At 39.1% G+C, this 16,813-nt stretch overlaps 1 protein-coding gene across 4 annotated transcripts in view; it reads right to left on the bottom strand.

Annotated features, from left to right (window-relative positions):
- CTNNA2 (catenin alpha 2) overlaps positions 1–16,813 on the bottom strand; it is a 459,358-nt gene that overhangs the window by 66,896 nt on the left and 375,649 nt on the right. For all 4 annotated transcript variants that reach the window (XM_086464656.1, XM_086464659.1, XM_086464658.1 and 1 more), the window contains 2 exons: positions 1,921–2,013; positions 1,481–1,637 (listed from right to left, as the gene is read on the bottom strand). In XM_086464656.1, the coding sequence (XP_086320782.1) occupies positions 1,481–1,637; positions 1,921–2,013 (250 nt within the window). The remainder of the gene's footprint in view (positions 1–1,480; positions 1,638–1,920; positions 2,014–16,813) is intronic.

The following is a 16,813-nucleotide window of genomic DNA, read 5'->3' on the forward strand; positions in this document are numbered from 1 at the left end:
AACCAAATGGCCATTTAAGCAAGTTTGCCATCTCTTTGACTTGTGGACTGGGTCTGCAGTTTACAGCTTTGTCTGCCCTTTCATTGTAGAACTCCGTCTGTTGAAGTGTTTGCCAGCTTCAAATCTCGAATAAAAATCTACGTGCTACCAGATTCTGAAGTACCCTTTCATTCTGAGAGTTCATTTTCATTTTCTTGTCATGGCTTGCAGTAAACACTCTAGGGGTGGTGCTGAACAGCGGAGGGTAATTACACTAAACCAAACCATTTCCCTGCTACTGATAACAGCACAGTAATACAACCAAACAAAATAAAAGGGGCAAAAAGGAAAATTAAGGATTTTTTAAGAAGATTTTTTTTTTTTTCCTTCAAACATCTTAAACTTTTATTAGGAAATTTAGGAAATGTCAAGGAAAAGAATGTAGAATGAAACATAAAATTAAGGCCAACCTATCTCCCGAAGTTTGCCTCTTCTGTGACATTAGAGTAGCTAAGCTCACTTGGCATGCTCTATGTCCTTATTCACAACAATAGAATTCACCTCTTTCAAACCGTAATAGGAAAATGAGTTTTCTGCAGCAGACAATTAACCCAAGACACGCAGCAATTCGCAATTATAGTATTCATTGTGTATGACTATAGTGTAAGAATACACTCTGTGCCACAAGTTGTAGCACTTTACAAGGAGGATGGAGAAAAGACTGACCCAAAGAGTCAATGTCCGTCTCTTCTCCATCCCTTCTTTCTGTAAGGACTAAGATACTTTGGCTGTTTTCATAGAAGAGCTTGCTTTGTATTGTAATCCTTCCTAGCGAGCTCAGAGAAATGCAAAAATTTGCTATTTCTTATACTACTTTATTACTTCTCTCTGGTTGCATTGCTACACCAGTAACTCTGGGATCCAGGAGTGCTTCCCAGTTCTTTGGAAATGTACACACTGGTCACGTCCTGACAACTTCCCTAGATGGGACTCATATGCAGCATCTGCCTATGTCCCTTCTTCCAATCCCTCTTCAGGGCCTGGTAACCCGGTATGGATGACCAGGGGGCCAGGACTGTGTGGTACCTCTGCCCCACTGTTTAGACACAGCAGATCTGGGCAAAGCTACAAATCAAAGCTCTTTTCCTCCTCTTGCCTACACCTGCACAAGGACTCTGACACTTTTTATAGTCCTGTCAGCCTGTCACAGGTCTGGAATACATTTTTAAAAGGTGGCCAAAATCCTCCTTTGTGCCTGAGCTGAAACAAAACTTCTCCAGTAATAGAAGCACAAATAGGATGCTATTTTCTGGGAGACAAAAAGCTAACCATTGCTACCAGGGATTAATTGGCGTGGCTTGGTTGCTCCTACTGAGTGTAGAAGAGCAGAATTCCAATAGGGATGGACTAATGATGCTTTAGTAATTACAGCTTTTCTCTGCTCTGACCCATTACTTTAATTTAGGAGTGTATTTTTAGAAGAGTCCCTTGATCCCAGTACCTGAAACAGAGAGGAAATCATCCACTGAAGTGATGTCATCAACAGCTTCAGTGAGAACTCGCACTTGTTTCTCCCACTGATCTTTAAAGACGTCCATGTTGTCCTGCGCTACTTTGCTCTGGGGTCTGGCAGCCAACGTGAGCGCAGCATTTATCACCTGTTATTCAAAATCACTTGTTACAAGCAGCGGCAAAATTTTTTTCACATGAGAAAGAACAAATAGATTACAGACTGTGGTAAAAATACAGCATTACACCCCATTTGATATGCAGGTCTCAAGATACGAGTGTATTTTTCACAGTTTGTGGAAAGCGGGCAACAATGTAATGACAAAGGGAAGGCTATAATCTTCATCTAGGCTGTTTTCCCTGTCTCAGCTAACTGATGCTTTTTAATGCCAAAAGAGTTCTCAAGTACTTTTTAGCAGGAATCTTACTTACCTGTGGGCACAGGCTATCAATCTGTGTTGCTGCCATACGGACTAACTTCACACCTTCTTCATTATTTGAGATTGAACAGGCCAGATTTGCAACCTACAATGAAATCAGCAGAACGAGAATAAAATTTTAGGCAAGAGAGCTATTTTATACCCATGTAGATTATTTCCTTACTAGCAAACTGAACTAGCCGTCTTCATTAGATTTTTCTCAAAATATTCCTCACTGCCAAGTGCTTCACATCCTCCTCTATTGCTTGAAAATAATCTCCTGAGAACTCCTATAGGGAAGGTAGAGCATCCGGACAATTATCTATACATTTCCTTAACTCAGGGTTTTTTTTCCTTTTATTAACCACGTCTGTTACAAATACTAGTAACCAGGCTCATCCATATACTCTGAGCTTTGCAAAATGAAGAATCTTTGATGTCCTAACACATGGAATTGTGCTTTTCCACCCATCAACAAAACTCTGATATCTTCACTGACACTGGAAAGTTACATATTTCTCAAGTATCTTCACTGTTTCAGATCCTGATGGTTTTATGCATGTTAAAATCATTTTAATTCTCCGGTGGGCCTCTTTATTTCTATGTGATTGTCTGCCCTAGAGTAAAATGTCCATTAGCAAGAGTATCGTAAATTGGTCATGTGAAACGTCTCTGTTGAAAGCCTCATTCTGTAACACATGCCTGAAGATCTCATTCAAAGATGTGGGTGTCTACATGTGCTCGCTCTGTCACAGCTTGGGGAAGTCTGAACCTCACAAGACTGAAGGCTGTTTGGATGAGGTGAAGACAGGGAAGACTTAAGAGAGACACCAGAATGAGATCTAGCAATCGAACCATGCCTCCAAACACTGCAGAGCTGCATCTCTGTGGCTTGGATGCAAGTGGCAGAGCATGTTCTCCCAGCTCGCACAGTGCTTCTTCCAAAAAATCATAGAATTAGCTGGGTTGAAAGGAACCTCCAAGACCATCCAGTCCAACCCCCTGCCACGGGCAGGGACACCTCCCACCAGACCAGGTTGCTCCCAGCCGCATCCAGCCTGGCCTTGATCACTGCCAGGGAGGGGGCAGCCACAGCTGCTCTGGGCAACCTGTGCTAGGGTCTCACCACCCTCCCAGAAGAGAATTTCTTCCTAATATCTCCCCTCTTTCAGTTTGAAATCATTACACCTCATCCTATCACTACCCTCCCTGATCCAGAGTCCCTCCCCACCTTTCCTGTAGCCCCCTTTCAGCACTGGAAGGCTGCTCTAAGGTCTCCCCAGAGCCTTCTATTCTCAACCTCAACTCTCTAATAAATCCATTCCCAACAGCTTTGTGCCAAGTCCATGAATCTGCCACGGCTTTTCCAAACAGCAATTCATGTCACAGTGCACATAATTAAGCTCATCAGTGATATTTAAATCACAAAGGCACATTCTGGGACAGGGGAATACAAGATTTTTTTTTAATCATCCAAAAGTATGGCTCTTAATTCTAATCTACATTAAAACAAACTTATAAAATTTTAAATATGCTTCCTTGATATTATTCACTGTGCCTGAAGGCATAACTATCAGTTGGAATTGATTCATGAATTAGTTCAAATACCCCCATCTTTCCAATTTTCCTCCAGTCTCCCCTTGTGGTATTAATCTGTTCTCATCTGCAGTGCACATCGCCACATTAGCCCTGGTCCATCTGTTCTGCATAGAACCTATTTCACTTCACAGTTATGTAGAACGTGGTTTGCATATATCACGGTGCCAAAGCCCAGGCAAGAAAAGAACCTGAGGCTTCAAAGACTCTTGCAGGCATTTCCTAGTCAAGATCTTATCGTAATATTGTGATTTTTATTTTCATTCCATGGTGAGGCAAATGAGTTAGTCTGTTTGTTAACAGCCTTACAGCGCTCATGTCAAAAATGTTCTCCCAAGCTGACATCTTCCAATTAATTTACTATTTTCTGTAGTCACTTCTTTGCACACATCAAACAGACCACTTTAATCTTCATGAGGAACAAAAGCTAAGCAGGATAATAATTAGAATGCATTAACATGAGTGGAAATTACAGACCTTAAAAACTAGCAAATGATATTAAGTTCAGCAAAAGCCATCATCTGTATTTTAAATAATTTTTTTTTCGATTGCCCTTTCATTTTGTTATTATCATGATGAAAATCTGTCCTAAGGCTTCAGACACATCATATATCTTACTTTTTCTCAGATAGCAGTGAGATATGTGACTGGAAGCGGCTGGCTGTCATGAAATGGTAATCAAACTATTAAGCAGGTGTTTGAGTTCTCTTGGAAGAGATCTTCACAAAAAAATCCAGTGAAAATAAAACTTATTTTTTCTCTGTCTGTGTTACTTACTCTTTCAATAGAATCTGATAAGATAATATTTGGATATTTTAAAGTGTCTTGGTTTTCCAATAAGGGTACAGGCATAATTAGAGAAAACTTTTTCTTCTTTTTTGTAAAATAATTTAGAGCTCAGTACATTGTTTTGGATGTTACTATCAATACAGCAGGAGTACAAACGCAATCTATGGCTACATTAAAAACATATCAAAAGAGTATTACAGTTATCTATTAAAAAAAAATAATGATACACATCATGTATACTCCTAATCTAAATAGTTTCTGTGGTATATTTCAGGTCTTGCATAAATACAGTCCTGTATCATGAGCAGTCAGAAAGCAATACTACTTTCACAGTTCAGCGGGGAATATGCCAACCACGGCAAGATCTGATTATGTTAAATAAGCATAGAGATAAGCAAATCCTATAAAGGTAGATGCGATCTGGATAAAATTGAATTTAGCTCTACAAATCAGAAATACTATGACTTTACCCAAAACTTACTTCTAAAACACGGCAAGAAACAGACATGACTTGCTAAAGCCTGCCATCATGAAGCATGGATCTGCGAAACAGTGCAAGTTCTAAGTGCACTCAACTACCAGATATGACACTAATTGTTTTGATTGACTTTGTTATCAAATACACAATCAAGTCATCATCAATTAAAATTCTTGGCACAGCAAGGTCCACATGCACGCTCTTAGTTGATAGGAACTGTGGGGTAATTCAACATGCTTTAGCCTACTATAAATTCAGCAACTTCAGACATTTTTCCTATCTAAAACTATGACGAAAAAAGCTTAGATCCAATTCCAACCCACTTAGCTGAGACACTTTGGTTAGGTGCCAAACTGATCTCTTCAGATAATTGATAAAAAGAGAAAGGCACTTCTAGAGACTGTTTCAGGTCTTTGGTTGACTACCTCATCCTCTAGATGTATCTAGATTATTATTTAAACTTAGATTATAGCTGGCCCTGATGACTGTTGAAAATAAATGATGATGACTGAAATAAAAAGAGGTTTTAATGGTGCATTATAACTTGTTTTGCCTGTGCCTATCCAATACTACACGTATTGTGAAGTACCCAGACCCTTCAAGGGAATTGGGAATTCATTCAACACATCACTCCTGAGTTGGATGGAGCAGATAGCTTGGAAAGGAAAGTAAAAAGGCTGTAAGTTATCATAGCTGCCAATTTGCCAAAACTGATTTGACAGCCTTTACCTTTACACTTCAAGTGCTCTGTCTCCACCAAAGCATTGAAGAGGAGCTTTCACGAGAGCCTGTGGAGGTAACCAGGTAATTAATTTTTTTTACTGTATGCTAAATTCCTTCTGCATACTGAATTCACTGACTGCCTAAACAGAACTGAAGTTTGTGTTAAGATCAATGTGAACTGTCTGAAGAGTATTTATATGAATGAATACATATTAAATGCCAAAACCAACGAACTGTGAATCATCCTCACAATGCGTGGGGAACTTAATAATAGTGAAACTGCTGTGCAGATAAACATTATTGTCCCGAATTTCAGGTCTGCTAAGCTACTCTTACACCATCAAAACAATTGCTAAGGATCTTAAATCTGTCCTGCAAGAGCACGGAAAAGTAATGAGCAAGAAAATAAACACTCCAGGTCCAGCGATGCTGTATTTTTCTGCAATCACCAAAGCTGTTGAACCAATCCTAGACTTGGGGAAGTGAAAAAGTGCGTACCAACTCCTTCATATTAATTTCCTGTCACTGGCACTGATAGCCCGAGATGCCATTCGGCACATTGCTAGGTATCTCTCTTTAATCATGCAAATAGTTCCATTAGTTTCAATTACTCAAAATCTATGCAGAATCAGTCCCAATAAAACGTATTTGCATGTATTTGGTTGTATTTCAGTCTCAAGCAGTTTTCTGCAGTACAGGAGACGGGGGAGAGGAAAGACTTTGTTTCTAATGCAGATGTTTATTACCATTGTTGAAAGAACATACTAAGGACAGGATTTATCTAAAGATATATTTATATGTCAGCTAGAAGTGTAAGTACTGTATGGATTGGCATTGCCTACACCAGCTTTTTACTAGGAAGGAACTGAAGCGTGGATTAGCATTTTTGCACTGCTTTTGCCACACATACTACCTACGACAGGAAAACCTTATTTCTGCCATAAAACTGCACTCCAAGCTACAAAAGTAATCAACGATCTTTCATACCAATTTACTTTATTTTTATATTGATGAAAACCAGGTGTAGTTACCTTTCATTGTGCTTTTAAACTAGACTTTTCCCAATTTTGACTTGAGCTCTTTGTATTATTAAAGATAACTATGACTATCAAAATTTATTGTCCTCTGGTTCAAGCTTAAATTCAAAATTTAGCATGGCCACTCTGAATTTAACGGAAGTGAAAAGGGGCAAAAAAAATAAAGCCATTACTTAGAGCTAAAATGTAAAAAAAAGGGACTAGCATACGCTACAGAAAAGGAGTGACACCAAGACAAAGGCTGCAGGATATCGCAGCTAATGTATGTCATCTATTTTTTAATTTTTTCTTTTATTCTTTTTTTTCCACCATAGACTGCTTAGAAGCAATAAACCCAAAAAAGCTCTACTCAGCTTCCCCCCATTCAAGCATTCTAAGGTAGAGAATGCAATCTGTTTACATCTTAGTCTTGTGTATTCTTTGTAATTTTTTTTTTTTACTTTTGTTATACATCAACTTCCCTTTTTGTCGTTTATGTTTTCACTGTCATTAACTGATGGAAATATTAGGAAGAAGAAAATTTACAGCAAGTTATTCTTTTTTTTAGGGGAAATATAGAGTAACTTAAACTCAAGACACAATCAAACTTATCTGTCTATACCACACATTCGAGAAACTGAAACTTTCTGAGTTACTCAGCTTGAGTTGAAGATGGTTTAAGTAAGAGTCTTCTATAACATTCACAGTGGATTAAAGCCAAGCAAATAATCAGTTACCATGTTTCAGCTGATGAGTGGTAACTTGCTGAGCTGTGATATCTTAACTATCTGTGATTATTTATCCGTTCACTTAGTAATTTATCCAGATATTGTTACAATCTCCGAATCCTTCAAAATTTTGACATATATTAATGTTGGCACTGCTGTAGGCAGCCCAGTGATATTCATGGAGCCACAAATAAGAGAATTTTTCTAAAGGAGAGCACAGAGTTGAAGCTGAGTTACCCAAGATCTTCAACTTATTTACAGTCACTCTATTCACTCAAGCATTATATTATGAGCAAAACTCTATTTATCACTAGATGGGATGTTTTTGCACATACACAAACAAGTGCCAAAAATCCAAATGTCACTGAGAGTACATATTGCAGCAGATTCCTCTTCTTTTTCATGCACGGCAGTGCCAATTTGTACTACTATGAAAATATTAGACTTTGGTCTCTTTCTCAGTACCTATTCCATATGGCAAGGGGGGAACCTCATACTGGATAACATTGCCAAATCTCATTTATATTTACCAGTAGCGTAGCCTTATCTAATAAGAGATGTATTTTTAAGTTGTTCACATGTACATAAATTCACGTATATTAAAAAATCTAATTGCATGCACAGCAGTAAAAAAGGCATTTCTTTTGTAAATTACTAATAATCTGATTTACTGAGTTTGATGTTTGCTCTGAAAATTTTTTAATTCCAAACCTGAACATATTTAATATAAACTACTCAGACATTTACAATACTCTGTACATACCTAAGCAGGTCGGTAACAGAAGTACGTTAGAAAGCTACGGAGAATTTTAAGCACAACAGTTGAATGTTTTATTTCATGTCTTATAAGCTGCCCACTGAACCTAGAAAAACTCTTTTCACTCCTCAAAAGGTCAATAGCATATTCACTCATACTTACTACAGGAATAAGGCTTTTCCACTCAAACTCCCTTCAGAATTTGTCCACATCAGATTTGAAAAGAAGCTTTAAGAGATTTCTGCTTTTGGTGAAGTCCAAAGTAACTCTGACTTGAATAAATTCAGTGGGTCTTGGGCTGAGATTTTTGAAAGAAACTTAAGAGTGTTAGAAGCTTCATGTATACTGAAAGCTCAACTGAAAATGCAAAAATCCTAGGTTTGGACAATTTCATTGAAGTGTTGTTAACGCAATCTTAATCTCCTCCATTTGCTAGGACCATTCCAGTACGTGCCATGATTATTGAATATAGGATGGAACAGAAGTGAGATCAAAAATGAAACACCTTGAAAAATCCTTCTACTTTACTATTTTCATAACTGAAAAAAATATATATATTGGTTCATGTTCAGTTCTAGAGCTGCCAGTAAAGAATATGAGAAAAGTTTATTGTATTATGTCTGACCTTTTACTTTTAATATTAGACAATAATAAAGATTTTAGATATGAATTAAAAAAAAGTTATTCACTAGGAGTAAATACTGATCCTTCCTGGTTTTCCTTTCTCTTTTTAGATGGAATTTGACCATAGAACTCATTCTTCCTGAAACAGGTCAAGTTTCTACACCCCACTGATGAGCCCCAACTGTGATAAATGTGCCTGATTGAAGCACAAGAATCCCCCTACTGTGGCCCAAAGACCTACTAAAACAAGGGATGTACGATGCTAATACCCATCTGTGATTTTAGACCCACTTTTCAGGTCATTGTGATTTCTCAGCATGATCAGCCCAAGAATGCTCTGTAGAAAGTAGGGGAAAGCCAATTGATTATAGAAAAGGCAGGCGATTGTTTCAGAGCATTTTTCCAATTTACACCTGAGAAAATAATTCTGGAAACCTCTTAAGTTTCGTTTGTAAAATTATTCAAGCAATTCTGCTGCACCTTTAGGGTGGAGCACTGCCCAGAACTATCAACCTGCATCCTCAGCTAGAACAGACATGCTCAGAGCTGTTGCAGTTACCATCTATGAAGACCCGACCCCACAATTAAAAGTCTAGGCATACATTTGTTAGGGGTTCTGTGTCCACCGTATCTCTACATAGCATGAAATTCAAGGACTGTAGAAAACTGTGTGCAGATGCTGATTCCCAGAGCTGAAATCAATAGAAATGCTTCCTGCTTTGAGAGAAAACTCTCTAAGGAATTACGGATGATCCTCCCTCATTTTCATAAGAGTATGCTTCTGAGGCATTCAGCTGGAATGCAACTAATTGAGAGTCAGTAGTAGTGGGGAACCTGTATGCATCCCAGCTGGCCAGCAGAGAGGGAGATGGGAACAGCAGAAAAGGGATTCTCTGCTGAGGTTCACTCCCACAGGAGCTGGGAAGTGCAGTGGGGCACTCAGCTTCAGATATATGGGGTCTCTCCCTTCAGAGATTTGCTCACTACGTTGATGTAATTTCTGAATTTTCTCTGTGTACATGCGCATCCACTGCTGAAGAAATAAACAGCAAACAGCTGTAGTAAACAAAGAAGAGCAGGACTTAGTCTCAATAACAGTTAAGAACAGATTCATACTTTAATTTTAAATAGTCTTGAGCAATATGGCATTGTAGTGACGAAATGCAGCAAGTCTTTCTCTCACAAGAAAGCAGGTTATAAAGCTGTATGGGATCTGTTCTCTATTGTCCATCTACTCAGGTGGGCCATGAAGCAGATATCCTGTTCTAAACCACATCGCTAACACAACTGCTGAGTCTAAGTAGTATTGTTGGAATTGATTAATTTGATTTAATGATTTTATGCATTACAGCTATAAATGCATTTTACATTGCAATGGTACACATTTATTTTCTCCCTTTCACAGAAAGCAAACGTAAAATGTCCAAGTACAAGAATTCCTTCTGCATACGTCAGAGACCAGTGACCCATCTCAGTGCTCTTTTACCTGTTAGCAGGATCAGGTTATTTTTCTATTTAATTTGACAATAGGTAAGGGCTTTCTTACACCATTGTTCCATACCTGGTCTATTCATACTGAAAAAACAGCGAACAAATTATGTGGAGGAATGTCAAAAAACTGCAGCAACATCTCTGAAATGTCAGACAACAGAACCTTTAATCAACAGTAACTGTTATACTCCAAAGCATGCAAAACAGCCAAAGTAAGAAATTTAGGGTGTTTGTGTATTAATAGTTTCTGGTCAATCTGCAATCAAGGCCATTGCTATTAAAACTCATAATGAATTATGAACAATGTATACTGCAATGCTCAAGGGGTGAGAGGGAAGTTGGTGTCCTATGGAAACAAGATTTACAAGACTGCAATGTGTATGAGTTGATCCCATAAAGCAATTTTGACAACATACCCCTGGCGCTGCTAGAATTAATAGATATTAATAGCAGTAGTTACCAAAGCAATCCATCTATCTAATAACAGTCCACTATTTTGTCAAACTATTCAGTGACCCTAGAACAGGGATGCATGCCTGACTAGGCTGTGATAATTAAACATTAGTTTTATTATCAGGAAGCCATATTTTAACATCTGTTGAAGAAAAACAGGAGATTGTGGTAGGAACTCAAAAAAATTCACAATCGTAACAGAAGCTTTGAAGATATTAACACAATGTCGTGTCAGACACCCCAGGGTATAAACAAATCACAAATTATAATTACTGATCCCTAAAGACACATAACTTGCAAGTTACATAGAACCACTTTTAGTCAGTCAGCTAATGCAGCTGGAGCTGAACTTGGCGAGGGATGCAAAGAATAGTAAGAAGGGCTTCTACAGGTATGTCAGCCAGAAAAGGAAGGTCAAAGGAAGTGTACCCCCTCAATGAGCAAGACTGGCAAACTGATAACAACGGGCAAGGAGAAGGCTGAAGTACTCAACAACATTTTTGCCTCAGTCTTCATTGGCAGCCTCTCTTCCCACATCTCATTTGGATGGCCTGCAAGGCAGGGACTGGGGGAGCAAAGTCCCTCCCACTGCAAGAGGAGATCAGGTTCATGATCACCTGAGAAAACTGAACACATGTAAGTCCATGGAACTGGATAAGATGCATCCCATAGTCCTGAGGGAATTGGCTGATGTGGTTGCCAAGCCACTCCATGATATTTGAAAACTCATGGCAGTCAGGGGAAGTCCCTGGGGACTGGAAAAAGGGAAGCGTTGCACTGATTTTTAAAAAGGGTAGAAAGGTGGAACCTGGGAACTACCGACCTGTCAGCTGCACCTCTATGCCTTGGAAGATCATGGAGCAGATCCTCCTAGAAGCTATGCTAAGGCACATGGAGGACAGGGAGGTAATTCAAGATGCCAGCATGGCTTCACCAAGAGCAGTCCTGCCTGACCAACCTAGTGGCCTTCTACGATGGAGTGACTACATCGTTGCACAAGGGAAGAGCTATGGATGCCATCTATCTGGACTTCTGTGAGGCCTTGGACACAGTCCTCTAAAACTTCCTTTTCTCTAAATTAGAGAGATTATGATTTGATGTCTGGACTGTTCGGTGGGTGAGGAATTGGCTGGATGGTCGCATCCAGAGGGTAGTGGTCAATGACTTGATGTCCGGATGGAGATGGGTGACAAGTAGAGTCCCTCAGGGGTCCGTATTCAGATGAGTGCTGTTGATTGTCTTCATCAATGACACAGACAGGGGGATCGAGTGCACGCTCAGCCAACTTGCAGAAAACACCAAGCTGAGTGGTGAAGTTGACGCACTAGAGGGAAGGCAGGCCATTCAGAGGGACATGGACAAGCTCGAGAAGTGGGCCCATGTGAAGCTCATGAGGTTCAACAAGGCCAAGTGCAAGGTTCTCCACCTGGGTCAGGGCAATCCCAGGTATGAATACAAGCTGGCGGATGAAGAGATTGAGAGCAGCCCTGTCAAGAAGGACTTGGGGGTACTGGTGGATGAAAAGCTGGATAAGACCTGGCAATGTGTGCTCGCAGCCCAGATAGCCAACCGTCTCCTGGGCTGCATCAAAAGAAGCGTGGCCAGCAGGTCGAGGGAGGGGATTCTGCCTCTCTGCTCTGGTGAGGCACCACCTGCAGTGCTGCGTCCAGCTCTGGGGTCCTCAGCACAAGAAAAACATGGACCTGTTGGAGCAAGTCCAGAGGAGGGCCACAAAAATGATCAGGGGGCTGGAGCAGCTCCCCTGTGAGGACAGGCTGAGAGAGCTGGGGTTGTTCAGCCTGGAGAAGAGAAGGCTCCGGGTACACCTTGTTGTGACCTTTCAGTACTTAAAGAGGGGTTATAGGAATGATGGGGACAAAGTTTTTAGCAGGGCCTGTTGTGTTAGGACAAGGGAAAATTGTTTTAAACTAAAAGAAGGCAGATTTAGGCTAGATAGAAGGAAGAACTTTTTTACAGTGAAGGTGGTGAAACACTGGCACAGGCTGCCCAGAGAGGTGGTAGAAGCCCTATCCATGGAATCATTCCAGGTCAGGTTGGACGGGGCTCTGAGCAACCTGATCTAGTTGGAGATGTCCCTGCTCACTGCAGGGAGGTTGGACTAGATGATCTTTGAAGGTCCCTTCCAACCCAAAGCATTCTATGATTCTATGAATTTTAGGTCTGAAACTGAGCAGATAAAGAAAGAACTGTGTAACAATTTATTACAGCTGCTAGTGATTGATGGCACAAGTGGGGACATCTTTAAATTCCATATAAGTGTACAATAGCCACTTGTTCACATGAAAACCAGAAAACTGGGTGTGCAGAACTAGTCAGTCTGGCATCCTGCACTGCTATCTATGTAAATATTACTTCCTTATCATTAAGTGGAAGTGTACCTCTAATGCTTGTGCTTCATTCATGAGGTACGGTTAAGAACTGTGACCAGTGCACTGGTCATCGCCTAAATTACATGAAAGCCCACATCTTTGTCAATACGAGCGTCCCAGTGCTGGGGAATTTAGCTTTGGTTTGATTCGGCCTACTTGACAGCCTGGAAGTGCTAATCAGCACAATCACTTACTCAGCCACAGCTCATGCTGCATTTGTCCAGCCATCAAAGGAAACACAGACATGAAATACAGAAGGAGGCTTTGAAGATAAGATGAGGAAATTAATGGGGGTGAAAGAATATGGACATAGATGGAAACTGGAGACATTACAAAGGTAGAAATGTGATATACCATCATAAAGACTGGAGGAAAAAATGTAGGTATTGCATGAGAAGAAAGACTGCTAATGTGAAAGAAATCTGAGATTATCAGGGTAGAGGGCATGTAGAATGCAAATTTTTTTTAGGAAATCAAGACTTACTAGTTCTCTTGAATATAGACAAAACCTTGTAAAATACTATGGTTGACTTCATAACAGTGATTGAGGAGGTTTTTAAAGTCTTATAAAGTCACATTCAGAGAAAGATTGATTTTACATGTTTCCAATTTTTGTGCAATAATAGACTTTAAAATGTTTTTACAATAATTTAGTAATGGTTCAACAGTAATGCAAAATTATGTCATCTGCCCAGAACCAGAATGTGTAGACAAGACAACAGAACCAGATGTTCCCTTTTCTATTCTTGCCATCAGTATGCTTTAACCCTGGCATGGAGAGAGCTCATATTGCCTCAAAACATCATTTAGTTTACTCATCTGCTTAGTAGCCCTTTTTCCTGCTAATACATCCCCTTTTCTCTTGGAACAGTCATAATTAGTTTTACAATAAGAGTGTCTGACACCAAGAAACAAAGACCCACAGAATAGAACAGAAAAACAATATGGGGATATGAGGTATTTTCCCATTTCTGTATTAAAAAAACAGTCAGTTGATTACTCCCTTTTTGTTCTATCACTGTATATCCATACTTCTTGTATGATGAGAAACAGATGACTTACATACATTTGTTTAACAGCAGCTGCATTTATACCAGTAAGCTAGCCACGGCAAAGACACAGACCTGAGCACTTGCACACACTCATTCACCTTTTTTGACTGTAAATGTAATCCTTAGCAGAGTCTTAGCTTAAACACACGGTCTGTCTTATATTTATTAAAAATGAAAGATCCTTAATGATTAAAAAGATGTGGGCAAAAGAGACGGCACTGAGAAACCTTCCCTCTTGATCTGTTCTTGCAGGTAAGTAAAGGACAATGAGGTGAGAAAAAGCACATTTATATTTAGTTCTCTCTCCGCTGAACAGGAAATAAATTAAGAAAAAAAACAGTATTAGATATTCAATGTGCTGGAATTCATACCCTCAAATTATATTTATTATATATTATTATATCTTAATTTAAGACTACATTCTTAGGATTTTTCACATACAATTTTAGTTTGTTATAGTACCAATAAAATGTGGAATTTTTCATCTTAAACTCAGTCATATGGTTTATTTGATTAAAAACTGTTACATTTTGACTTGGTCTTACATCTTATCCCAGTTCTCATACATTTGCAGGTCTATGCATGAAAGCTGACTACCTTTTCTTTCAAAGGATCATCGTTAGCTCATAGATACCCAAAACCATTTGAACAAAACCAGGATTATTTCTTGTGTATTAAAGTGCTGTTTCTGGCTTTTTCTTTGACTCCTCCAGAAAAAAAAAAAATTGTCACATGAATGCAGCTCACACGCAAATAGTTTTTAATAATGAGATTTTATATCAAGAGCTCTTCATGTGACTTTTAGCATTAAACATAAAATGAGTACAAATGTATAACTAAGAAATCAAAACTGACATCAAAATTCTAAATAGGACTGCAGACAGAGATCTTTAATTCACTGTGATTTGATTTATGGTTCTCCTGGTGTGCAGGGATCAGCGTAAGAAGTCCATTGTAACTGCTATTAGACTTAACAGCAATATCAGTATGCATTTGGGCTCTTTTGCAAACTGCTGGTTCAAAGTCTGTGGCCAGTGGGTACACGATAAAGCTGAAGAGAGTCCCTCCACCAGTCCATCTTAATAATTTTTTTAAGCTTTTGATTAATTTAATTCAAAGTAACAGGTAGTATCTCAGTGAAAATTAAATTCCTAAAATTTCAATGAAAACAGTCAACTGTTTTGAGGCCCCAAACATTATCAGTCTCTTAATGCCTCTCTGAGGAACGAATTTACCTGATAGGCTACACTGAGGAATCCAATTAGGTGAAAGATTTCACAAATTCTGTGGGAAAAGTTTCAGCTGGATCTGACACTTGACCACAAAATACAAATCTCTAAGAAGCCAGGATTCATAACGTCTAGGGTTTACAGAACTGCTTGTCTAATAAAAGATATTACTTCTTCCTACAAAACTACAGCAAGAGTTGCACATCTGAAAAACCTTTAACTAGGCAGCGGGAGAGTTACTGTGTTTCTGAGCGGTTACATGTTGGTTATGAGAAGACAGGTTTGGAGGATGAAGTATAAAAGCATGTTTTAGCATGCTTTTATAGGGACTCCTGACCTTTGTGATACAGATACTAACACTTTTAATATCACTCTGCACGTGTGAAACCCTAGGTTGGGCCAAGGAGTTGCTCCAGCACTTTTGTTTCTTGTTTCTGTAGGAACTTTTCAGTAAATCACCTTTAAAATTAGCCACAGGTGAATGAACAAATTGTGAGCATAGATTTTTCCCCTGTGTTGATTAGGAAGCTATCCTTCATCAAATTACAGGTCATCATGCAGTTTCCCAAGATCTGTCTTTAGAATAAAAGATTTCTGAGATACCATCCTGCAACAGGAAAAACTGAAGTCTGCTCTCAGGACCATTCCATGCTGTCTCGAGAAGCATTAATTGCACTCATTAATACGTCCACATAACTTGATGGATGCTAACAGTACTTTCTTTTTAACCCATAGATTGCCTATCTGCAGAGCAGGTGGGGAGTAACATCTCTTTACGTCCCTATTTAGCAGTAACAAATCAATGTTAATGTTGGGAACATTCTGGCCAAGTTTGATTAGTGTTGTCAGGAGACTAGATACCACCGGAACACCCATTTCACTACACTAATATTAATATAATATTACTACAAGTCGTGGAAATTGGAGCTGAAAGGAAACTTGACAGATAATGCTCCTGTCTGAAGGCAGGATCAGCTGTACCTAAACCATTCCTGGCAGATGTTTGTTTCACTTAGTCTCACAAGTCTGCATTGATACCAGTTGTATGGATTTCTATTCCTGTACATGAAACATTTAATTAGGGAAAACAAATAGCAATAGTGTGTGACGATGTCAGCTTTACTAGACCAACTGCAATGAGTGTGCACTAATCTGCAGTCAGGGCCCATTCAAATACATATTAAGAGATTGAGTAATGACAGCGAGAAGAAAAGCAAAAAAATCTGCAACAAAATCCCATTTTTCTTTCCTCTGCCTATTTCTCCTTTACAGACTCACTGTTAGCTAGAATCTGGATCTGAGCTATTAGACTTTGTGAGTGAAGAGAACAAGGGAAAAAACATTTATCTACTGCACAGCAGTTAAGGCTATTCGCCTCCATTAGGACTATCTTTACATGCTTATAATAAACTCACAGAACTTCAGTACCTTAAAAAAAAAACAAAAATCCCTTAAAATGGTATCTACCGAGAACCTTCATACATCAGTGTAGGTGACATTTTGAGCTGAAGGAAATTTTGACATTCCCTCGTACTGTCTTTTTGGCATGTGTATTTCTGTGCTTGAAACACAACTACAAA

Source organism: Leptosomus discolor, chromosome 4 (genome assembly GCF_034619465.1).
Source record: "Leptosomus discolor isolate bLepDis1 chromosome 4, bLepDis1.hap2, whole genome shotgun sequence".
Lineage (NCBI taxonomy): Eukaryota > Metazoa > Chordata > Aves > Leptosomiformes > Leptosomidae > Leptosomus > Leptosomus discolor.